The sequence below is a fragment of the Borostomias antarcticus genome (genome assembly GCF_949987555.1).
Source record: "Borostomias antarcticus genome assembly, chromosome: 4".
NCBI classification, from domain to species: Eukaryota; Metazoa; Chordata; class Actinopteri; order Stomiiformes; family Stomiidae; genus Borostomias; species Borostomias antarcticus.
This window is the reverse complement of record NC_140237.1, coordinates 30527981-30555059: the sequence shown is the minus strand read 5'-3', so window position 1 is coordinate 30555059 and position 27079 is coordinate 30527981. Positions and strand designations below refer to the sequence as shown.

General features: G+C 43.7%; 1 protein-coding gene across 2 annotated transcripts in view; it reads right to left on the bottom strand.

Annotated features, from left to right (window-relative positions):
* Positions 1 to 26665, bottom strand: part of LOC311307841 (FERM domain-containing protein 5-like) — a gene marked incomplete at both ends in the record, with an annotated part of 53070 nt that extends 26405 nt beyond the window's left edge. For both annotated transcript variants that reach the window (XM_084436725.1, XM_084436726.1), the window contains one exon: positions 26564 to 26665. In XM_084436725.1, coding sequence (XP_084292851.1) covers positions 26564 to 26665 — 102 coding nt within the window. The remainder of the gene's footprint in view (positions 1 to 26563) is intronic.
* Positions 26666 to 27079: the final 414 nt, after the last annotated feature.

Below are 27079 nucleotides of genomic sequence, written 5' to 3'. Positions count from 1 at the left end.
GGTCGACACACCTCAGACTTTGTCTGCCCTAGAATAACCTTTCATTGTTCCATTGTCCCTGCACGATTTACCGCCCTTTCTCATATCACGTGCCTGTACTCTTGACCACTGTTGATGATGTCCGCCACTTTATTATGACCTGTACAGATGGGTTAGTCAATCACATCACTGGAAGCGTCATTCCTGTGTATTGCTTGAATATAAGACCCCGCAACACCTTTCTGCTTCACTTCTGTTGGATGAACCACTCACGTGCGTTATCCTGAAGTCCTTGCGCTCGTATGTTTTCTCAATAAATCAGACTTAACCTCTTTGAGCGAACCTTGGCAAATCTTTTACTTTCGATCAGATTTAATTCCATTACAGTATCTAGCCTAATGCTACAATAGAAAGTTCACTCAGTGGCCAGGTGACATGTCCATCAACCCTGTCTATTATGAATGACTTGAATGAACTGCAAAGCCTCAGCTCCTGATCTGTTTTATTAAAGGCAACAGCTTGGACGCCTGGTTGTCCCCAGGGGACCGAGGGATACTATGGCACTAGATATGAGCAACAAAAACAACCGAAAAAGAAGAAGCGCTTTTTCCATTGACAAAACCTTTCCAAAAACATTGTTAAATCACTCCTACCCGAAGAAAGCCTGTAAAGGAAGCCCTGGGAGTACTCGTCACCCAGGAGCACAGGCTTTGATAGCATCCCACTCTGAGTTGAGGAGGGCTTTGATTTGACAGCAAAACAAAAGCAAGACACAGAAGTTAACCAGTCGCAACAACAGTGCCTTGAAGATGAAGACAGTGGAATGAATTGTTCACAATGTTCAACAAAATAAATATTGTGCTAGAAGATTTCACTGTCGTTGAGAAAATCTTCCAAATATGAATAATGAAACGTCTGTGCAATTGATTGGAAAGTAGCTAACTTATTATTTTATAACTGATATGATCTAGGCTAATTCTCTTAGATGTGAAGCACTGCAAGGGAGAACACTGTCATCTTTGATAACATCCAAAACAGGCTTTGTTGGGGTGATTGGGGGGGGACATTGTTAGGGACAAGGAAGCCAGCTCTTAATGTAAACTGATGTGTCTGTTTCATAATATTATGGCTCCCTCAACTCAAGACGTCTTCCTCCATTAACATCTAAACGTAGCAAAAAAGTACAGTATGAAGACAGACGTGTTACTTGGCAAGCACAACATATTAAGAGAAAGGTCAGTAGGGTATTTTGAGCAACCAGGTGGTAAAACATAACATAACATAACATTGTCTAATATCACAGCTAATGCTGTCACAAATGTTGTTCCAGACAGCAAATGCTTGATCAAAATCAAGATTTCTTTATTTGTCACATGAAATGTACGTGTACAGTTACAGTGAAATGTTGCTGCCGGCTCCAAGATTATGCTCAATACAGATGAACTCCAATACTCAATTTACAAATTACACAATAAGTACCATTTCTATACACTATAAAGATAGAGTTAAGATAAGATAGATAGATTGGATGGATTATGTACATTCTATATATGGATATGAATAAACAAACAAACAAACAAATTAATTAATTAATAGCCCCGGGGGGGAGGGTGCAGAGGTGTGTTATGTACAGTACATGCTACTATATGTGGATCTATTAGGCTAGACCTACTATTCTATCAGCTCACTACCAAGATAATGGGAATGGGTTACTAACAGCTTTAGTAATCATCCTTTCTCTGAAGTTCTACAGTTCCTTAGTTGTCTCAGTGTTAACATTTAGACCTCACTATAACCTCAGTCTTCAAGGTTATTATTTGATTTCGTGTGGCAGAAAAGAATGATGCAGGGAGCAAAGTGCTCACGGGTCACTTTACAAAACAATTACACTCCCCGCTGGACAGTAATCGCTTCTTGCAATAAACGCTGCGTAACGCCCTCTTCTACAAATCAACGTTAAGATTTCCAAGCACGCAGGAGAAGACTTGAGAAACACAAAAGTAAAGATGCCTGGCACCCTCCTCCTCTCTCATCATCTCCACTCTTTTCACTTCAGCACCACCTCCCTCCCCCCCTCCCCTCCCTCCCCTCCCCTCCCTCCCTAGCAGCGCACACTGGAGCTACTCTGCATCAGAGAGCACTGTAACAAGAGGCGCTCCGATCCCGCAGACAGAGCTTCTCCTCTGTAAAAAGTGCTAACAGCCGATAATGTTGCCCTGACAGGCCAGTCAGCAGGTCAAACGTGTCACTGATCATGGTCCGTGGTGGAAGGGGCGCCCGGCATCTTGCTGTGCTTGCAAGCAGACAAGGAGCCAGAAGGGCATGGGCTCGGATACCAACCTCAGATTCCAGTGCCCGACACCACAACAGGAACCTCCACCCACCGTCAAAGAAACGACAAAAAAACAACACTTATGCTAACTCAGACTGAATTCCCATTTTGTTTCACTTTTTTATTCAGTCTCAACAGGCTCCCGTTGCAGCCGTTTTCTGAGATGGGCGTTGCCGAAGGGGCCCTCAGCGACTAGTTCACCCCCTAACCAATCACGTCATGCAGTTTAATTCCAAGGACGCATTCAAAGGACACTGATTGGCCTGGTTGAAATTCAAACCAAGAGATCACTCTAGACGAGAGCCTTACCAGAACCTGGAACGCATTTTGACAATTCAACCTTTAGCTAATCTTGTCCAATATTGTGATTTTGAGATAATGTCAAAGTCATAGTGCTGGTTCAATACTCGGGAACGCTGGCAATATTATTGAGGGATGACTTAACCCAGAGCAGCAGTAACACAATTTCCCACTTGTACCGATCTGTTGATACAAGAAACTGTGGTGGGCGGAGAAATCTGAGCAAAACGACACGGAGCATCAGTAGACTTCAGGGTTCCCGGTACCATAGGGAAGAAAACCACAGCTTGACCAGAAGGCATCTGGCAGATTTCCAGCGGGGGGAAAAAAAAAAATACACGCCTAACCCAGTTAAAAATAGAGCTGACGCATGTAGAGTATGGTACAGTACATGTGCTATCATCAACCACAGGAAATCAGACTACATACATGGGTGAGAATTGAAGGTAGCCTAATGCAACAGGCAGCACCATGTTTGTAGCGGGCAGTAGTCGAGGCCAGAAACGACTTTTCTCTCTCACTGATCTTGATAAACCGGCTCAAACGCTGTGAGAGCACAGAGTGAATACAGTATGACCCTTTAATATAATCACACTATTATAATAGAATTACACTACATCTCCCTGTGTTTCTCTTCCCTTAACAATGATTACACACGCTCATACAGACAGGGTGCATCTTATTTGGGCAAAGGACCGGGTCACATTGTGGGGGGATATGGATATTTATATATATATATATATATATATATATATATTGAAAATATTTAAATATTTAAATATTTAAATAAATATTTAAATAAATTTAAATATAAAATATTTTATATATATATATATATATATTTAATAAATGATATACAGTATATGCTATTATGTGATGCTTTCCTTTCAATATGTTTCTGCAACGTTGTATTGAAATATGCAATGGTTTTATTGTTTCCTGTAGCTTCTACTGTAGGTTGTGCACAAAAAAACACATTGGTAGAGTCCATGTCCCAGTGAACCTGTCGTCATCCCTGTTGTTTGTTCTCTCTTGGTTTATCCCACCAAAGAGAAGGTACTGTATGCATTCCTGTGCTGATTATCTAATTTGTTTTACTGTAAATGGGCCTTACATGTACAGTACCATCATTTGTACGCTGAAGTGTTAGGGAATTATCAGGACAAGTTGTGATAATATTGGCATTCAGCCATTAAACTTCTGCCTCATTTCATGTACTGTAGCTGTATTCTATTCATCCATCCTTTGTGCGAGTTCATATTTTTTATTCACTATTTAATGCTAAAGTTGCTCAATGTATGAGACCCCTTTCAACAACCGTAAAGTCTACTGTAACCTCGGAAAGGTGTTTTTGATAAGGCAATGTACTTTGATCATCACATTACTGTAAGCCCCTGACCCCAAATTGTTTTTTCCATCTTAGAAATCTTGCTTGCGTCTTGTATCGCAGGCTCAAAACTCATCTCTTCAAGAAGTACTACAACGATCCACCCTCTTAAGCATCTATTGTATTTTAGATTGCTATTCTTGCACTTTGCCTTCAGCACTAGATTATGCTCTTAGTCACTTGTTTTAGAAAGGAGATGTACTTGTGAGTTCTGGCAAGTAGTAGTACATTGGCTTTTCCTACATTAAATGCAATTATTGTTAGTCGCTTTGAAAAAAATTGTCTGCTAAATAACTGCAATTTAATGTAATGTTCATGCATTTGCATCTTCTCGTTCGGACTACTGTAAATCCCTTCTAACCTGCCTAAGCAAGGCATCTTTGGACCGTCTTCAAATATTTCAAAACACTGCTGCTAGGCTACTGACTAGGTCCAGAAAGTCCTGTCACATTACTCCCATCCTAGCCTCCTTACACTGGCTCCCCATCTGTTTTAGGATCCAGTTTAAGGTACTTCATCACTTTTAGAGCTCTGCATGGTCAGGCACCTGCGTACATCTGTGACCTGCTCCACCCCTACATCACTAGCAGGTCTCTCAGGTCATGTGACCTGCTCCACCCCTACATCACTAGCAGGTCTCTCAGGTCATGTGACCTGCTCCACCCCTACATCACTAGCAGGTCTCTCAGGTCGTCTGACCAGGTCCTGTTGGTTGTTCCCCGCTCAAGGCTAAAGACTAAAGGTGACCGAGCCTTGTGTGAAGTTGTGGCTCCTAGGCTGTGGAACGCTCTTCGATTGGACCAACGTTCTGTGGCCTCTGTTGATACTTTTAAAAGTCAGCTAAAGACTCATCTGTTCAGACTAGCCTTTGTCTAGCCTCCTGTGTTTTTATGTTTCTTTGTCCTTGTTTTTTTGTGTTTTTGTGCTTTTTGTCATTGTTTTTATGTATTGATGTTTTGTGAAGCACTTTGTGACCACTGTCTGAGAAATTGTGCTATATAAATAGGATTTACTTAGTTACTGATTGTAATAACTTGATGATAAAATTTCCATAAATCTCATTAATTTGATAAAATGGGTGGTCCTGTCATAATACATGAATCTATACGGTCACTTGAATGAGCCAAGTACTGTCCTGAATAGATAGAGACTGATGGAAATTTAGTAAATACATGTAGCATTCTAAGGGTTAGAACTATGGAAATATGACTACGACTAGGTATAATTTATGATTATCCCGCGGATATCACAAATATGAGGGAATATGGATTCAATACATTAAATCAACTCGTATGGGGCACCCCCCTGTTCTGTACAGGGAAACAGATAACCTGATCAATAGTCTATCAATAGTTTATCAATCTCAATCTGAAAGAGGAGGTCTTAAATCAAGCAAGTGACCTAGAGACCAGTTGATGACGCTACAACGACGTTATCAAAGCGTTTAATATTTATTGAAGTATACTAATCAATTATCACAATAATATGAAAACACACAATTCAATAATAGATGGAAACACAAATGTGGCAGTATAGAAACACAGCAGAAACTAAATGAATGATATAAGATTGCAGCCTGTCCTAAATTCTCTAAACTCAAACAGCATAGCATCACACCACACCAAAAGAGAGCCTTTGGGGCATGACCTTACGGTTTGTGTGGGCAAGCCGGCTTGCGTTGCTGGCAGCTCTCGGCGTGAAGACTTGAAGAGGCACATGACCGATGGGCTCTTCTGTCGATGCAGCTTTGAAGGAAGGCTGTTTTGGCGAACGTTGGGAGTCGCAGAGACTCAGAGTTCGGACTTAGCGCTCAGACTTAGAGTACAGAGTTCGATTTCAGCTCTGTTTGGTGTACAGCCAACTGAAATGGTTCATAATTAAGTTGCAAATGTCTCACTGTTCACCTCTCGCTCTTGCTTAGAAGGTGGATCCTGGAACAGCTGTGGATAGCTATTTCAGCAGATACTCGACTCGCCGGTACCTAGCAGGCTGTTTCTTGAGCAATTCCACAGTGACAAAGTTACTTGTTTCAATGGCACAAAAGGATCCATAATGTTACAGTATGAACACAAAAGAACACAAGAGAGCGAAACTCTAGGGACTATATCTGGTTAGGAAAGGGGTTGGTCCTATGGGCCCAAGGTGGTTGATTGGCCCTTGTTCTCGCCAGGAGGGCATCCATTACTCCTCCCTCAGTATCGGGGTGACTGACCTCCAGTTATCAGACTCTCAGTCATGGAATGTCTATTGGTGCCACAGTCCTCCATCATGCTGTGGCCCCTGTGGATCAGGGCCCTCACTCAGACCTGGGTGGTTTGGACTGCCCAATGTCTGGTTGACAGGCGCATGGCCCCCCAGCTACATACAGTTATCAATTGTCCCCATATATATCAGGGACGGTGCCAGGGGTGAGTTAATATTATTAAATCCATCCCCTTCTTCAATCTGAATATAGCAGAGGCATAACCTCCACCAAAGTTTTTCTCATTATTACTTGCCATATAAGTAAGTGTCACACACACAATCCCTAGCCTGCCATTCAAAAGTGGCTCATTTCGTTTAGCAGAGCTGTTAAGTCTAATCAAGCATGACTTTAATTCTGTATAAATCTGATAATTTCTAGAGGAGTCTAATAATTACGTTGTAGACGCTGTAGCCTAGGTTCTCAGTTTAATACAGGTGTCTGAAGGCTCAGAGACAGGAGAAGCAGAGATATATAGGATATATCTAGGACACTACAATGCCCACCAGAGACACGATCATCGAAACTGTGTTGGAAACCTAACCTGACCACCTGTGAAGGCCCACAGGACTGTGGAGATGTGTGGCCTGTTGTATTTCTTTTTACTGAGCGCCTCCAAATACCAAGGTTTTAGAAGATCCTTCTGCCTTGGGAACAAATTGTTCGAAAATCCACCTACACAAATTATATTCCAAAATAACGTTTGCAATATACATAGATGTTTGGGTAAACACAATAATCTATGATATAGTAAAAACCTTTATTCTGTGCAGTATTCTAGATTGTGCTTCAAAGAAAATCTTAAATCCTCAACACTTTGAGACCTTTTCTCAATGAAAAGTGCTTTATACATAAAATGTATTATTATTATTATTATTATTATTATAACAATAATCATCACCATCATCATATAATATTAATAATTGTTTGTGGAGTAATTTGTGGAGTATGACACCTACTCCCATCATCTAACCAGCACAGTGTCGAGTAAATAACTGTCTCGACACCTTCCATTAACAATGATCAACACAGACTGTGTACTAATAATGGCTGTATCGATCACTTCTGAGATGAAAAATAACTGAAATGAAGATCAGGATATTACCCCACTTATCTCTGCAGCGTTACTCAAACAGTTGTGGCTAAAAGCTATTTTCTTCCCTTAAAGCTTTTCTTTAAGGATCCCAGTGATCCAATTGCATGAGATTATTCCTCACCTCTAACTTCCACCAGTCTACCTCCTCCCCTGGCAGAGGAACAAAAGATCCAGGGAAATTTGCATAGCCACTAGCTACTCTGCATGTATGCAAGGCTGCATACAGATTTCTACAGTCTTGCACTCACCCATATAGCTTCAGTACTGACTGGAATAATAATAACCACCCACACTAGACCCTTAACACTACAACGTAGCCTATTACACGGCTAGCGAAGCCCTAGTCTTTGTATGATACTGTTGTATCTGAAGTGCTGCACACATGCTGCTTCTCAGCAGTTCCAGCTTCGAGGATGATCATCAGCTCGGCTATTTATTTTGCGATGCTTCTCTCTGTTCAACACCCTTGTTAGAATACACAGCAGCGTCCAGCATGACCTGCACCTCATCATGATTCAAACGTGTGAGGAGGTTCAATCCCAGTCGGCTCATTTAAAACAACAGTTACTGAAGCCTGCAGGGCATAGATCAATTCATACCCATGTGAAGAGAGGAAGATCAGACCTGCTCTCTCTCTCTCTCTCTCTCTCTCTCTCTCTCTCTCTCTCTCTCTCTCTCTGTGCAGGCTGACTGCCAGTGTTCTACAACTAAGTCTACTACAGTGTGTATTACAGTGTTTATTGCACAGCTTACTCTGTAATATATGTTTGATAGTGCACAGCACACACTGCCCTGCGTCATCAATCTGAATGACACCCTCACGGTATTCTTTGAACTGTGTTGAACCGATACGTCTTGGCAAAATGACATATGATTGAGAACTCTCATGCCACTGTACGGTACGGACAGGAGAGACAAGAAAGAGACAGAACAAATGAAGACGAAATTAAAAGAATAGGCCAAGCAAAAAAAAACAGAGACAAACCTCTTCATTGATGATGCTTGGCTGATGCTAATATACCTTTCATCAATGACAACATGAAGCAGGCAGCTTTCGGACACAAAGCCCCCTAATTTAATTGGTTCCAGATAAAGTTTATGAACTAGGTGATTACGGATATGTGGCCTTCAACATTAAAACACCTGCTGCCTCCCCACAAGGTTGTGGAGTAGGTATTTTTGCCCACAGGACAAAACATGACCAAAGCACTATTTCTCTCCTGTGGTGCCATCTGTGAGTATCCAAATCTTCCTGACCTCATTTCAGAAGTGTGCCAAGACGCTGAACATAAAACCCGTTCCAACTAGGCTCAAGTTGTGTCTACCCTGTGTCCTTGGTGTGCCTTCTTATATAAGAAACAACATACCGCTTAACTCTATTGGTTCGCATGAAATAGCACTTGCGCTCGCGTAAAGTTAACATTTTTGGCATGACACGTTTCTACGCAAGGAGGCGTCAACGTCACCTTGCGCAGCCTTGCGTAGCTCGCGCTAGCGTAGCTTGCATAGAGTATGAATGGGCCCCAGGGGCGGCACATAGCTCAGGAGGTAGAGCGGCCGGCTAGGGATCGTAAGGTCCCCGATTTGATCCCAGCTCCTAGCGTTGTGCCCAAGTGTCCTTGAGCAAGACACTAAACCCCAAAATTGCTCACGTGCGGCACGGTGGCGCAGTACCTAGTAGAGTTTGCATGTTCTCCCCGTGTTCGCAAGGGTTTCCCCCATAAAGAACCCAATATGAAAAACATGCAGAAGAACAGATCGCTAACGCTGTCCGTCCATGGCGAAGACGGACAGGACCACTTGGTCCCCTGCACGCTGCCTACGTCTGCTCCCGGCTGCCCTTGGGGGAAGGACGTCGGGATGGGTTAAGCGCAGAGTCTCCACATCTGTGCTGTATGACAAACGAAGATTCTATTCTATTCTATTCTAAGACAGAAGAGCCAGCTAATGTTGAGGGCAAAGGGAGAGGACACAGAGAGGGAATGACAGAGTGACTGAAACCAGGCTGTGTCTATGAAATCAAAGCAGGAGACTGTGAGGCAGGACATGTACACAGGCAGGGTCACTGCACAGAGAGTGGCCAGGAGGAGCGGCATATTGCTTCTGCTTGGCATGGTCTGAACAGGGACCTGCTTGAAAGGGCCCTTTATTTACTCGGGGGAAAAGGGGGCTCCATCAGTTTGTGGTTAAACAGAAGCAAGAGAGACGGTCCGCCAAGCAGGGGCACTGTCTCCCCTCTTTTATTCAGCAGCTCGGAAAAGAATAATGTCACCTAAGAACCATGAGCAACAAATGTCCCTGTGAAATTCAGTAACAGTGGGGCAGATACTTGGTATGCTTACGAGAGCCTGGCCCATTCACGGTAACGTACACCGTCACACCGGTGGACTGTGCTGTAGTGCGAAGCAAGTGAGTGGATTTGTTCGTCACATGAGGGAGGACCAGAGTAGTCCTTAGTCTTTAAACGATTCTCTCCATACAGCTCCAGGCTCTGTCCAACACTGTCACTTTTCATTCCCAGCTTCGACACAGCGTATCTCCAAAGACAAGACTTCCTGTTATTCCTCCCATCTAACTAGATGAAAAGCCTAGTTAAATTATGTCAATAAATCCAGCATGTTAAATTCCATTAGTGACTTGCTGTGTGATGGGCTTTGCAATGACTGAAGTAGTTAGTGAAGAAGTAAGTGAAGAAGAAATAACAGGAAAGTGATGTAGTTGTGTGAACATCCCACCTGTAGTTTAGGCCAGATGCAGAATAAAAATTTAAAAAAAGGAATCCAGAAGAGGAAAAGGATGTCTGCACACTGGATTATAGCTCCCAACACTTTATTGAGCAATGTTTCGACCAGACAGGGGCTGTGTTCGGAATCGCTCCCTATTCACTATATAGTGCACTATATGGGGCGTCAGCCATTTTGTTTGTAGTGTCCGAATTCTCCCCAGAATTTTCGTTCCCTATATAGTCCACTATTTATTACCCACAATTCACCTTGATTTCCAGGGAACAACGCATGTACCCTACATTTTCGCACTACAGACTGGTTCTGCTATGTATTTATTTAAAATCTCTTGGACTGGTTCTGCAATGCAGTTTTTTTTTCAGATCTATAGGTCACTCTGTCGATCGGTCGGTTGGTCGGCCCACAAAAATGTCCACAAAAGTGCGATGCTGCTGTTGTCCACAAAAACATTGTGATGCCACAGCTCTTACTAATCCACTAGACAAGATAGGAGAAGATTCAGCCAGACTGAATCTGTTCAAGCCTACTCTACAGCTCATATGTGGTCACAGCTATTGCAAATTAGTGTTTTTTTTTTTTTTACTTTCTAATTGTTTCCACCCAGTTTTACAACAAAATCTACAATGTCTGCAGTCTCTAGTTGAGCAAAGCATTTAGCAACTGACTTGTGAGTCTAACCCAAAAGGAACCTAACCTCAGATCAATCTTTCAAAATTAGACCAGGTCTAAATTATTCAACAAAATTAATCTGAGAAACCATGAAATGCTCCAGTCATCAGCCTCTTGGTGCCGGTCTTTGAGACTGCAGTGTTCCTGCTGTTACACAATCAAAATCAACATATTTCAGAAAGAACACTAGGGGACATCACGGGAGACTATGTAAACAAATACTTTTTGTCTACTGTAAACAAACAATTCCCCCAGCTCTACATGTACAGTAGGAAAGACGATATTGTCAAGGGGTGATATATTTGCTATAAATGCAATGAACTAGCCACATACAGTAACATCATCAGCGAGCCCCATAGATGTAGGCCCTTGGAGGTAAGCAGCTAGAGTCATGCAACCAAACTGCAGTACTGGGTACCAATCTGCCACAGGATCTCCAGCAATCTGGACAGAGAGAGAGAGAGATTGGGTCCCAGGCTGGATGACATCATGTCTCAGAGCCATTATCACGCTCTTCAGTGAGCCCGGCCAGCCCTAGAGGTCTTCTAGGACAAGAGGGATGGACGCTTAGCCCCTGTGCCTCTGCGGCAGAGACGTTTCGAAATGAGAGCAGAGCTGGCAGGCCCTCAGGGATCTGCACACACTACCAAGCTCTTAATGGCTAGTGACTAGAGGACACACTCCAGAGGAAGACACACACTCAGCTTAGTGGCACGAAAAGAGCATGCCTTGACATTCCTGACAATAGTGCTATCCTGTCATTGGCAATGTTTTTAATATGAGAAGATCAAAAGACAGGCAGCTCAAACTACAGTTCATCAAAGCCATGGCAAGTCAACTTATTCAACAAGCGAAAATTGTCAAGTTTTCATAGAGGCTGGTGTTGTCAACTTACCAAGGTCCAATGCTAATATATTAGTGCAATTTATTATTTCACAGGTCCCTTTTCTTATTTACCAGTGTGGGCTACAGCTACTGACAAGCAGCCCTGCATTAAGATTGCGGTGGACAAAGGTGACATTGGCCCAGCTTCAGTGTTTTGCTAATTCCCCCCAGTCTTTGTAGTTCCTGTCACACAGTCTGTGGTACTCTAACAAGTGAGCACAATATCCACACACAATGCCTGAGGGAGAACGCTTAACTTTGGGTGTTTGGGTCTGGAGCTATGTCTGGGAAGTGGGAACGAACAGACGACAGATCACGGCAGGGTCATCGGGGGCAGGATAATAGGTTCACCCGGATGGTTTTCCTGGTGGCGCTGTCCCTTCCTTATTGTTGTGTGTTACAGGTTTGTTTGAGCTGGATTCATTCACCTGGAATGGCATCTAAAGAAGCAGCCCCACCCAGGGATGCTGCCAGCTGGCCGGTGGCACAGAGGCACTGCCTAGCTGTTCCCCTGCCATGGCAATGTGACTGGGACCTTTGTCTGCAGGCACAGACATGGCCAACCCCAAGGGCAGAATGGATAACAGGACCTCTGCCAGCTTCTCCTGCCAGTGCCATTAAAGAGTGGTAAAACAGGAACACTCAACAGCAGCCCAGCCAAAATTAGGAAAAGCTAAACAACCATTACAAACTGCACAGCCGAAGTACATCATTGATTAAATCTGATGAAATTTTCAGTTCTCTCATTCCTTGTGCTTTATTCTAATAGAACCCCAGGATGAAGGAGGAAGGGTTTAGCTATAGCTTCACCAGCCCCCCTGCCTCCCTCTGCTTGCACTTGCACTTTTAATACTGACTGATGTTGATGCCATGCATATTTTACTATTTTAGATTCATAAGTTACTATTTATTATCGCAGGGATAGTTTTAGAGGATTGAGACACTTGCTCTTATTATATTTATTTGATTGTATATTGTCTCTTTTAGTACAGTACACTGACATGTCCTGTGTGTTTCTTTTACTCTTTCCTGCCTGTGCTGTGTGACAACCAAATTTCCCCACCCGGGGGCCAGTGAAGGCTATCGTATCGTATCGTATCGTATTGTATCGTATCGTATCGTATCGTATCGTATCGTATCGTATCGTATCGTATCGTATCAACCAGGGGAACTGGTGCAAATCACTGACAGCAGACACTCCATTAAAGAAAGTCTTTCAATTAAGAGCTCAAGACTACAGTTAATGGGTAGGAGGATGGAAAAGGAGACATTATAGCCATGTTGCCATGATATCCACATACAGTATGCCTCTGTATGCCTCAGTGTTGGACAATTGCTAGCCCTCATTCTATGTGTGTCATAGCAGATAGAGATTTTGTAAAAGCTATTTCACAACACAATACTGGTATTACATGAGCTAACCAGCCTGTGCATCAGATGTGTTGAGGGGGAAGGGTTTGGAGCACATTAGATGAACACTTAATGGGAGGAAATGCATCCAGATCACTATTACAGTCTTGCCATGTGATAATTTATTTCCGAAACGACTCACTGTCACAAGGAAAGAAAAAAAATGTCTCCACTGGTGAAATATCGAAAAAACGTCAAAGGAACAAATGAGATATGAAGTCAAAGCACACAACAGGGACACAGGACGCCCGGCAGTTCAACAAACCATGAATTAATTGGAGGAAAATTGGGTTCACTGACCAAGTATCATTATTAGCTTTTGCTCCTTCTGATAAACAGAGTTTGTATTGATCATTTGAGTAACCGTTTTTAAAATCCACTCGGAACGGTCTTCAGCCAGGCTGGTCTTGGGCCTGGTGGCATGGGGAACCAAGTGCATCCTTATTGAGGGACTAATGAGGTTTGAAGGTACTCTGCTGATGAGCTCAGATGTCAGATGAAAGCAGCATCAAGGACCAATCACACTCTTCTAAGCAGCCTCATCAGGCAGGAGCCAGTTTGCTGACAAAAGCACTTTCAGGGTAGTCAAGACTCCACACCAGAACAAATCAATTATCCAACGGACAGGCACACTTGGAAGTGTAGGAAATCAGGAGGGGATGCCACTATTCGGCACAGTCAGCTTAGTCAACTGATGGACAGGGAGCCTGACCTCAGTGTGTGAGCTTACCTCACTTATATTTTTCAGTGTTCCTTAGTCCTATATACTTTATACTTTACGTATATGCTATGTTCATGCAGAGAGAGAGGGAGAGAGACCGGTCCCACACCAGAAAGAGAGAGAAACCAACCTCACGCCCTTGAAAGCTTATCATGTCTGTTATTCTAATGTGAAAGCAAAGAGTTCTCATCCTTCTCGACCTCAGCAGTCTCAGACTGTCCTATCACTGACGTCTCCCAGAGGGAGTCAAAATGAGCCGATACACAGTCTTACCAAGAGGCTCGTCAGGAGAGCTCAAGTTAATTAGCAAATCTAGTTAATTAATTGCATATTATGGCTGAGTTATGCTTCATTAGAGCAGATGACGCTATCTTCACAGATTGTCATACAGCACCAGCTTTTCATTAAGATGAGCCAAGTCTTTATTTAGAGGCATATTATTGTAGGGCCTCTGACCATTTCCTACACATGTCGCTCATGAAAGCAATAGGCCTACCACCATACCATATCTAAAAAGAGTCATTTTCCTGCTCCATATGAAGCCATTATGTCAGGACTAGCAGCAGATAGAGGATGACTGGTCTTATCATGATAAATGACTGTGGGATGGACACTAGAGGATGACCGACCGGAGCTTTAGACTGACACTGACACAGGAGAGTGGAGATGTCTCTGTGCAGGTTATAAACTGACGGTGATTGTGACCCACAATGCCCTCTACCTCTCTGTCTCTCTCTTTAGACACCTTAGCCAATGAGCTGGGAGCGCCATGCATGACACACACAACCCCACCTCTCTTACTATGCTGCATCATCTTCCTCCTTCTGACAATTTATACATTTTTCATCCCCCTCCCCCCTCCAATGCCTCCTCTGCAGCTGTGCGTGCTGACACCACAGGTCTTATTTTAGAACTTCGCTAAAACATCACCACCTGGGTTATGTAAGTAGGCGTTGAGGGATGGCCCCTGTCACGGGTGCCCTTTCTACTCCCAATGACAGGTTCGTCTAGAGGTGGTGGTGGGGGGTGGGGGGGTGACCGTGGAGAGGTCCAGGCTCATCCGTTGACAGCTGCTGCGGCCGCCTCCGGCTCCTCCCGGAGTGGCCTCTGGGTACGTGCACACTGAGCACATTAAAGCTTGATGAGGAGAGGGGACGATGGCGAGGAGGGAGCGTCCAGTCAGGTATCAAGGTCGCTCCGCCCTCCGCACAGCCAGGACGGACAAGCGGCCCGGTGGGATGTTCTGTACTGACAGGGCTCCTCGGCTGGGCTTGATCTCGAAAAAGAGGCTTGTGCTGTCGTAACAGCGTGTCTTCAGACCGGAGGCACTGCGCTACAAAAGCGTCTCGGTCTGCCACGGGAGAATAGCACCTCCACGTCCAAATTTGGCCTCTCACACACAACATCCATCATGGCAATCTGTGGGGAGGTAACCCATTGGAAATTGGGCTAAGAAAGAACATTAACCCCATTTATAAAAACGGCCCGTTTAGGAGCTAACCTTCCCAGAGGCAAGAGAGAATAACTGGGGTAAAGACATCCAGACGGGCCGCTGCGCCAGAGAGGTCCTCGCCACTTGAGTGCGACGGACAAATGGACTACACTTATATAGCGCCTCTCAAAGCACTTTACAATGGCCTCTCATTCACGGTAGCTGCCATGCAAGGTGCTAACCTGCTCATTGGGAGCAATTTGGGGTTAGGTGTCTTGCTCAAGGACACTTCAACATGTGGACAGTCGGAGCTGGGATTCGAACCACCGACCCTTCAATCATCAAACAACCCGCTCTACCAACTGAGCTACAGCCGCCCGGACTAGTTACAGAGCGCAGGTCTGAGTCAAAGTGTGTCCGTGCAGGTCTTATCTGCATGTGCGGTAGGCTACTGATCGCCAGTCGTGTGGTCCGGCGGAGGCCTGGGAAGTCAGCGGATGGACAGGGTGTTTGGCCGTTGCGAGCGTTTTGGCATGCAGGGTCTCGCTCGAGCAGTGCCTGGGCTAGCATCAGTCTGACGAGAGCAGCTGGAGAGCAGTGATGTAATAAGCTTGTTGCCATGGAGACCCGTGGTTTCCCCCGGTGTCACTGACAGTCAAGGGCGAGAGAATGTCATCGTCACAGGCTGGCATCCTGGGAGACATAACTGTGACCTAAACATTCACTCAAACAAAAGATACATTATACTCAGGTTTATTCATTAGATGTTGTTGTAAGCTTATCTTCTGGCTACAACCGCCACCATGCAGACATCATTTCATAATTTCTTAATTGGACTTATACCTGATGTTTACTTGAGATTGAATCAGGGAATTAATTATTTTCAACCGCCGATCCCAAATCCATGTGTTTATTGAGAGAACTGATATAAAGGGCTATAAAGTATCAAGCATGTGACATTGTCCTCGGTAAACCTCAGTTCTGTAATCACCCATATCTGAGCAAACATTGCCTGAATCATGAAACCTACATGGAGGAAACTATCTGACCGTACCACAGCCAGCACCTTGGTGGGAAAAGGATGCACAAGGCTGTTTTCACATTTACCAGAGTCAATACATTTACATGTTTTGCAGATCGCCCCATAAATCAAAGCCTGAAAGTGACAAATCACTTTGTAATCTGTGTTCTCCTCAAAACAGTGTAGCTGGCATTATGTGAACCTCCGACTACTGTAGTGAATAAATCGTCCACTCAAAACTGCTATTTTAAAGTCCATTATGTGCTCATCAAGTCAGTATTTTCACTAATTCATGCAGACAGAGTACCTTCTGAATATTTTGATGCTGCTGATTTGGAAGCCAGATGAGGCTCTGCAGAATGGGCTATCCATGAGACACCTGAGCATTACCTTGAATCTAATCATCACTGTACCAATGGGAAGATTTAAAGCATGAAGATGAAGAGGGCCTCCCCTGCAAACAGACCTGAGAGGGCTCATTAAATCACATCTGTCTATGCCGCATTCAAATGATAGTTTCAGTAGGCACAGACAAATTCCCATACAGAATTCAAACCGTTGAAGGCACCTGGGACACTTGCTGTTGCTAACGGTTGATGCCACTACCCTTGAAGAACAAAAAAGCGTGAATAGCTACTGTAGAGCTGACGACTCGCACACATTGTTGTTTACTTCCAAGTCCTTCTTTTCTTGATGTTCCTCCAAAAAGGTGGACAATCTAAAAGAGAGAGCCCAAAACACTCAGAAGTGCAGAACAGCTCAGTGCCAATCTAGCCAATTAAATTTCTGTTGGTCCCCAGATTTCATACTGAGGCTGTAAGAGCTGCATTAATTCAGGGAATGATGGAAGACGTGTCTAGATTTTTTTATCGACAGCTACTAATGATTTAAGACTTGAGTGTTTATGTACGACTTGGAGACAGGCAGGAGTGATGGAGAGACTTCACACACGTGTACGGACACACACACACACACACACACACACACACACACACTCACTCACTCACTCATGCAGAACACTCGCTTCACAAACATGTTAGGTAAAACAACTTAGGTAACTATTATGACGTTACATTTTTCTTGTGTACTCGGGAGATTCTGAACTTAAAAATAAAATGCAATCACTTTATCTGCCCTATATCCCAATCTAAGTACACCTCCAAAGAAATACTACACAAAATGTCACCACCTAAAAGAGGGAAATGCCAATATCTCAGAACACAGCAGCGAGAGAGAGAGCGGTCTCTGACTGTGACTCATGTTCGTGCCGTCCACCTCTCTCTGAGCTGAGAGGAGAGAGAAGTTCCCACAGGCTGGGAAGACTCCCACCACATCCCCTTTCATCTCCCGTTCTGCTCTCTCTCTCTCTCTCTCTCTCACACACACACACACACACACACACACACACACACATGCACAAGAGAGAGGCAGAGCAGCCATGTAAACAGGCTCTCCCTCAAAAGTTTTGCATATACAAAGCAGCCACGCCTTCTCTTACTTTTACAGTGCTGTGGGGTTGTTATCAGAAGCTGGGTTAAGCAGAAGAAGGGAGAGAGACAGGAAGGAGGATAGACAGACAGACAGGGGGAGAGAGAGAGAGAGAGAGAGAGAGAGAGAGAGAGAAGTGACGTGACGTGACGTGACGTGACGTGACGTGACGTGACGTGACGTGACGTGAAGTGATGTGTGTGCCGTCTGTGTATGGATTGGGAGTGAGCTGATGATGGATGAAGTAATGGCTGTTGAGAGTTAGGGAGGGAGGGTTTAATATTCTACACACACTCAGTGGCTCTGCTATATAAAGTGGGTAAAAATAGACTTCAATAGCCTGGACCCAGACATAAGGCATACCCTTAGACTATGAAGAATCCCAGCGTGTGAGTGTGAGCCTGCCTGTGAGCACAGGTAGGGTCTATCTAATCAATAGTTCTATTGATTCACATTCCATACCTCCATGGCTGGTGAACATTATGTGGTAAAAGTCAGACGATGGCAAACTAATTAAGGCATAACGAATTAACTAAATACAGGTATATGTCAATTAATCTCAGCAAACTGTAACACGATTATGCAAAATTGAGGTAAAACCTCAGACACCAAAATTGCAGGCGTACTGAACATGACATTATATTACACTATATTACAGTCATTTGGTGCTTTTATCCAAAGTGACTTACAATAGTTGCATTTAATGTAGGAAAAGCCTATGTACTACTACTTGCCAGAACTCAAAATTGCATCTCCTTTCTAAAACAAGTGACTAAGAGCTTAATCTAGTGCTGTACGAATATACAGTGTAGCCAGAATAAAAAACTAAAAGTACTGTTTGTACTGCATTAGCATAATCCTGGTGCTCAAACCACCTGGGTTCAAACACAATTTCACAAAAGCATTCAAGCAAATCGGCAATGTTTATCCACCAAACAGTATAAAACATTGATAAATATGAAATATATCTCCGCTGAGCTCTGGGAATCCCTACGCAGTGAGCCAAGGAGTTGGAGAGAACCGTTATCACGTCTGTTCATGTTTCCCAGTAGAGATGCAGCTCCAGATGCTACGAACAGAACACTTCAGTCTAACTCGTCTGACAGAGTAAAAACACGATAAAGGGCTGTCTCAGCATGGAAAAATAGAACTCGTTTTCTAGTTTCTTGAAGTCTATTACTTACTATGTTATAGCCTCGTACTTTCAGACTGAGGCAGCTTAACGAAAAATGTATAGGCCTACATTTACTTATCCTCAGAAGAACTGTTCCACTTTTTCCTCAGAGATCTCTGTTGGAAGCTGTCATGGTGTGGAGGTGGGTGAGGTTGAGGGATGCATCCTCCAGATCCGCTACGCTCAGCTATTTTCAGTGATGCGGTTTTCAAACAAATCAATACAAACGTTATCTGTGATTGGAAGGCAAATAAGGAAGATGGGCTTTTGGTCAAACAAGTAATACAAACATCAACATTTTAGAGATAAGAAGGAAGCAAGAATAAGTGACAAATATGTAAAAGTGTGAAATAAGAATGAATATTACTGCAGAGGGGCTGCTGAGCAGATGCTGGCTCCGCCCAGCAGTGTCTGATCCTCAGCACAGGCTGAGGAGACAGCAGACAAGAAACAACATCACACACACACACACACACACACACACACACACACACACACACACACACGTGCACATACAGTACACACACATGCACACGCACACACACACACACACACACACACACACACACACACACACACACACACACACACACTATCAAGCTCTCTGCTATCATCACTATTTGCAGCTGTCTCCCAGCATAATTTGCTGCGGCAATCTAAGTCACATTAGCATGGAAAAAGACAATTTAATCCAATGCAGTCACAACCTGTGGTTGGTTTTCTCCAAAAGATTCGAGGACAACGAGAGGGGGCTGGAGGGGGCTTCATGTGTAATGAATCTATAATATATGAAAGTTTCAATTTTTTAATTAAATTACGAAACATAATGAACTTTCCACAATATTCAAATTTTCTGAGATGCACCTGTAGTAGCCATGGTGCGTTCAGTATCCTATTTCCTTTACAAAACTCTCAGTATTCACATTTGATTGAAAATCAAAAGGAGAAAACATAAGAGGATCCAATGAATTAAACCACAGAAGCACGTATCCACAGAAAACTATTACTAACAACAAAACTATTCTCATGTTGATGTCCTTTACAGCAAACTGCACTGCCCTCAGATCAGCCTGGTCACTCCTTTCAAGTTAATCAAGAAAGAAAGAGAGCAGACTCCATAATCAACAAAACATAATTCCAACAAGGTCTTGGAATACACACTCTTCACAACTGGAAGATGGAGAGGCCATTCTCCAGAGGTCTACCCACTATTGGTCTCTGAAGAACTATAGTACTGCTAACAGATATTGGGATTAGTCTAACACTTGTGGAACACTGAGAGTTAACCCAGTGGCATCACATAATAAGAAAAATTCTGACTTTATGTTATCATTTGTTGCTGTTGTTCTACCTCAAAATCGATTATCTCCTTTGTATAATAGAAAATACAGTAATGGTAAAAATGTACCATTTAAAATGTTTTTTAAAAGTTCGAAATACAGTCAGATGTTGTGTAAAGATATCATAAGCTAAGCCAGTTCGTCATACCAATTTTACATTCTTTACAGACAATCAAAACAAGCCCATGCCTCTTTTCATGACACAACACAAGACATTCATGAAAGGAATGCTCTCTCCTGTATTTGCTGCTGCTTTTTCAGGAGTAGAGTCTGACCTCTTTCTGTGACAGATGAGATAGATGTACTCCCGTGACAGTCAACATGGCCCCTCTATCTAATGAACCACAACAAGGGGACATTTAATGGAGCTTGCTAACCTGCTTGTAACTAAGGACTCTGTGACCTCAATCATAATTCACCCAAGAGAAGGAGGAACTACAGTAAGAATGGATGTGGAGAATCAACACAGTGAACCACCAGATCCTTGTCTCCATCCTCTGGGCGTCGCAGTCTCTGCACTCTCCTTTGCCTCCTACTTGACCGATCAATCTTCCTAGGTCAAGTGGAGAGAATGCCTGTCCAAGGCATGCACTCTAACCACTGATGTCCCTCAGGGTCCGGTCCTTGGGCCCTTATTGTTCTCTCTGTATAAATCCCTTGGCTTTGTAAATCTTCTCGTGGTCTTTCTTACCACTGCTATTCCAAAGACATTCAACTGTATCTGCCCCACAGGTGGCGATGCACATCTCTACATCAAAGCTTGGATGTCTGCGAACCATCCTAAGCTCAATCTTGACAAGATGGAGCTGCTTTTCCTCCCTGAAAAAGACTGCCCCCTCCAGGACCTTTCCATCGCTATTGAGAACACCACTGAGTTCACCTCTCCTGGCAGCACGCGTGAGATTCAAGACCTCAGTGCTCGCCTGCAGGGCGGCAAATGGTCAGGCTCCAAGCTTCAGCTCGAGCGCTCCGTTCTTCCACCTCTGCTGGAAGCTTAGTACCGCCATCCCTACGAGGACACAGGGCTCGCTCATCTCAGTCATGGCTTTTCTCTGGTTTGACTAAAATGTGAAACGTAAATGGCCGGGTTTCCCAAACGAGTTAAGAAGCACTTAACTCCAAAGTACTTCTTAACTACCATACAAAGGGTTGCTTCAGAAGGGTTCCTTAAGAAGGTTTTTTATCGGGGAAACCCGGCCAATGATGGTGTGAGAGAGGGAAAGGGTAGATGATACTGGTAAGATTTACGAGGGAGGAAGAGTGTTAAGAAGTCATAAAAGAGAGAGAGTGAGAAAGAGTGAGAGAAGTCATTACAATGTCATACTGTAAGACATTGTAATGAGCTTGTTTGCACTGGTTGACACAGAGATACTGAGCAAAGTGGTGTCACAACTTAAGTCATCTACATGCTCTCTCAATCCTATTCTGACCAAGTTTTTCAAGACTATTTTAACTCTGTGTCTGAGGACACTTTAGCCATCATTAACTGCTCCCTCAGTACAGGCTTTTCCCATTGACTCTTAAAACTACTCTGGTAAAACCACTTCTGAAAAAAAATACCCTAGACTCATCAGTCCTCAGTAATTTAAAACCGATTTCCAACCTCATATTTTTTGGTAAAATTCTAGACACATTTGTATTCAAACTTGACTTAGATGCAAATTGTATCCTTGAATCTGCAATACTGAATCGTTTAACAGTTTTAATTACAATAACGTGGCACTGTAGAGCAAGCTCTCAACTTCCTCCCCCACCATTATTACTGGAGCTATCAGTTCAGTTTGCTCTGATTCACTCATGAGCTCAGGAGTGGGCCACCTGTCTACATTATGCCATCTTGTGAGGCCTCCAATATGTATGTGTCTGTGTTTGTGAATGATAGATGATGATGTCACAGTCCAACCCCAAACATAGACCATCTGTTAGGTCCGGGCTTGAGAGGAAGTTGTCAGAGGGAGGCAAGGTCTTCTGGATCACTGGCCCACAATGCTCTGAGAGGAGAGAGGTACTGTTGTGCAACACAAGACCACTCAGGTTACACTCTCTGTGTCCGTGTCTACTAAGTAAGATTACGATGTTGAGCAAATTCTATTTTATCATCTCTGTAGTTACGTGAGATTTGACAGTGCATATTCCCTGCCGTAGCCTAGGTGTATTACAGTAGCTTTAGTGCTATGTTCTCGGTGAGGAGCAGGCAGTGCCTTTATTGCTGTGTCATGTATAATGTGTGTGTGTGTGTGTGTGTGTGTGTGTGTGTGTCTGTGTGTGTCTGTGTGTGTGTATACTGTACAGTCCTGTAGTGTCAGGTTCTCTGGGGGTTGGCTCATTAATCTGCAAAACTGCAGTGCTGGAAGAGAGAGAGATAGAGAGTGTGAGAGAGAGAGAGAGAGAGAGAGAGAGAGAGAGAGAGGGGGGGGGGGGGGGAACAAAGAGTGGATTCTATGGTGCTGAGGGGCCAGCCAGGAACCAGGAGTCACGGGACGAAGAATGGCAGAGGGGGAAGAATGGGGAGGGGTGGATAACACTCCTAAGAGCAACTTTCCCAAATTGTGTTCAAATCTCATCAAAAGTATAATAGGGAAATTTATTGAAATGTATCTTCTTGCGTTCGGTCTACAGTACAGTACAACACATAGGCTCAATCAGTTAGGCTACGCCCCATTTCAACTTTCTCCGAATTAATCAGTCTTCTTCACTGCTCCCTGAAAGTACAGCATAGGCTTTCACTGCTGACTGTGAACCCTTCAGTCGCTGCTGCAAAGCTCCCGCGGTGACACCACTGTGTTTGAGCAAACGACGCAAAGTGTGTCGGCAAATTATCTGATTGCTGCTGCACCACAACACCACCAGCAACACGTGTGCTAAATCGTAGCACTCAAGTTAACACTCCATGAAATATTCACTCCTGGCACACATTTTAATTATTCATGACTGGGAGAGAAACAGTGCAGCCTCTTGAACCCTAAACACATAGTTTCAGATGCTGCTCTCAGTCATCGTCACTGACAGAAGCCTGATAGGCTGTCCCTCAAATGTGTGTACAGTATGCAGTGTGTGTGTGTGTGTGTGTGTGTGTGTGTGTGTGTGTGTGTGTGTGTGTGTGTGTGTGTGTGTGTGCGCGCGTTAACCACCAGAGCTCATATTTGGACATCCAGTATGACGTTCTTCTGTTTGGCCCTCTAATGCTCCTGGGTCATTAGGGACCGTGTGGTTGAAGGTTCACTTCTGGTGTGTTGGCAAAACATGGAGGTTTAAGGTTTCATGTATTGCCAGCCCAAAGTTGGCACTTAACCACGGATATTTGTTTTCCCGCTACTATGGAGCCTAGCATCTTGCTGCTCTGCAGCACAACACTAGGGAACAGCACAAAGCTTCAGATGCCTGCTCAGGGGAATGAAAGAAAGTCAAATCAGCTGCAATAGTATCAAAGCTTCCATTTTCAACAGTCACTAATATCCCGAGAGTCAAAATGTCAATTGATGGGACAAGATGAAGCAGTGACATCAGAGGAAACCGTGGATATTACAGTCATGACCGCCATCCCCCCTAATCACACACCAAAGCCTCTGGGTCTTATTGTACTTATTCCCTCCACGTTATGGATTAACTCTGCAGGGCACCTTCACAACTGAAAGGCCCGTCTCTCACGTAGCAGACATTAGCTCAGTAAAGGCTAGCTGGCACGGCTGATAACGGGGAGGGCTGTCTAAAGCACATCCTCCTTCTATTCTATATGAAACCTGAGCGGTTCTAAATACATCTACCTAGGGAATCAGCAGTCCCAGTCCATGGATTATTATAAGCAAAATGCCTCTCCCTGGATCACAGTAAACACTAATGTTTTGACTCTAGGTGAGATTACCAACAAAGGATTTCTTTAGTATTCCCTCAAGTAGGCTACACTGACTGGGAAGGTTCTGAACATAATCTGTGTGAAGTCAGAAAACATGCAAACATCCTTTTTGTTCGTATTGCATGGATTGACACACACCAGTGGGGAAGAAAGAATGCTTTAGGGATAGACGACAAGTTTCAGAAACAACCGTAACAATTCAAATGTGAGCAACATCAGAAAACATTAAATATGGAAAGGGCAACTCGGGAGACAGTCATTTATTAATGTAATACATTTTTAATACAAAGAAGCTAACTCTTTCTGAAGTTCTGCATTTGGCCCCCAGGAAGAGGTCCTGACTTCATTATATGGCATCAGAAAGTGAGTCTTGACTGTGTCAGGGGCCTCAGTCACTCATACTGATGAGGAGCCTTAGGTCACGGCTCTCTTATGAAGTATTTATCCTGTGGTTAGTGCTCTGTAAATATTCCTACCCAATGGACTTAAACATTTTCCAGGAGCTTGCTCGATCGTCTTGTTGAGAAAGGTCAGAGAAGAAATTTTACAACTCACTTTTTCGGCCCTTGGGTGAACTGTTCTTTTGCTTCCATCTGGAAAATGTAGGGGTAGGATCTATGTCCATACCCCCCATTACTCTCTGTAAAGCGCATTGTGTTGCCTCTGTGTATGAAATGTGCTATACAAATAAAGTTTGATTCGACTCTGTTGGAAATCAATATTACTCTATGAGGCACAATGCCTTTCAGAAGGTATTCTCATCTACATGGACATTGATATCCATTCAGAAGCACACAAGCTCCGCTGGGCATCTCAACACAACATATTGAATAGTTCTTTTCAGGTTAGGCTGATGTGAAAGAAACACTTAATAGTGTACACAGTGTGGTGAGGTTCTAGATTGTGCGCCCCAGTCCAAATCATATAATGACCACAGAAAGCATCAGGTCTACAAACATGCACTCAGAAAAGAACTATGGAGCTCCAGTGAGGCAGCAGGCAATACAGTGCTTAACCTCTGTCCCTCTCTAAGGCAATCTCTGTCTCACTTCATATCATGACTCTATCTCTCTCTCTCTCTCTCTCTCTCTCTCTCTCTCTCTCTCCTCACCCCGTCTTCCTCTCTTCCTCCTTCCCTCCCTTTCCCATATGAGAGAACTTCAGCTTGGCTACAATGGAAGATCATAATGTGACCTGCAGGCATGAGGAGCATGTTTATTTCCTGTTCTCTCTGTCTCTCTCTCTCTCTCTCATACACACACACACACACACACACACACACACACACACACACAGGCACAAACGCATGCACACATACACACACACACACACACACACACACACACACACACACACACACGTGTGTAGCTAGTGTAGTATATGGGCAAGCAAAATAGACCTATACATGCAGTGAGTCTGTTGTTGTGAGAGTCTGTTTAATGAGAGAAAAGACTACTTACTGCACAACGAGTGAATGGAGCTGGGATGGAGGGCTTCTAGAAGACAGGGTGAATTCAAGAGCAGGCTGAATGGAGCTAAATGAGGTATGTGGCCCCTGCTATGTGAGGCCCCAGGAGGTCTCTCATTCTGGGACAGATCTCCAAGGTGAGCCAGGAAAAGAGAGCAGCCCTCACTCCATAAAGTGCCATGTGACAGCCATTTAGGCTACTGTCCCTTGGGTATCACTGCCATCTAACCACTTTGACAATCAACTTACACAATTGTTGGTCTCAACCACACTAGTTAAGGCATTGTTTGTTTACAAAGTAGTAGACCGTATAGGCCAAAGGAAATTGAATAACTTCACAAGACTAATGTTAAGTCATATTCCATTCATCTTCAGAGCAGGCAGGTAGGCTTTCTTTAACTTTGTTGTCAAATCCCACAAATGTGCAGATGGTGCTGTTACCTCTGGGAGAAACCAGCATCAATAGAAACCCTCATATCTCAGGCTTTCTGGCAGAAGATACACAAACTCTCTATCTCTCTCTCTCTCTCTCTCTCTCTCTCTTTCTCTCTCTCTCTCTCACACACACTGTACACATTGTGTTGATTCATCATAATCTTACTTATTGAAAAATACTGACTCATTCAATTTTGAACTACAATCTCATCAGCAAATGATCGTATGCAATTCAATTCAGCTGCTGTTTATGCACAAGGACGTTGAAGACAGGTACACTATAGGGGTTGAGAATGCCAAACTGCATTCTGAAAACATAGCCTATTTATAATATTGATTCATATTAATATCAATATATAGATTAGGCTACTTACATTAACCCGTTGGGAAAATGCAACTAACAATACGCAATGCAGATAATACATACATAAGCACAGCCGAAATACTGTCATGTGATGTTCACAGGTAGAATCTCTGACGAAAGCGCATCTGTCCCATGCTATGGAAAAGCAACGGCCAATAGACTGCACAATAAGCATCAAAATAGAAAATCTACCAGATAAATAAATATGTTTTGTTAAACTGACCTGAATCGTGCAGGTGTATTCCGAATCATCCAGCAGCCTGACCGTACAGCTGTATTCTCTTTCCAAATTCCTGATGCTGCCACTCATCAATCGGCTCAGCATCTTCGTCTGCGTATGGGACCACAATAAACTGTGCACAACATATAAGTAATGTCACATTAACGACGTCCTTCTTCTTTGGTCCAACACCTGGGTGGCAGCAAAGGCAACCTGATGCGAAGGTTGGGCATCGTTTTCCAAAAGATATGCGCACAGTAACCGATCTGCTCACTGGCTCAACAATCACGGAATGTCTAATCAGTCATAGACGGTTATGGTAAAGTCAAACTGTTATCATCCTACCTCTACTCCTCTCGCTGCTGCTTGAAATGATTCTGGGCGGGTCAGCGGGCTCTGAATGACGTGCCTGCAAACCAACAAGCGATGCTTCACATTTACATTTTGCCACAGGTTGGTTTAGACAAGGATGCCTGCCAAATTGCGTTACGAAATTCTACCTACCTGGGGAGATATTTG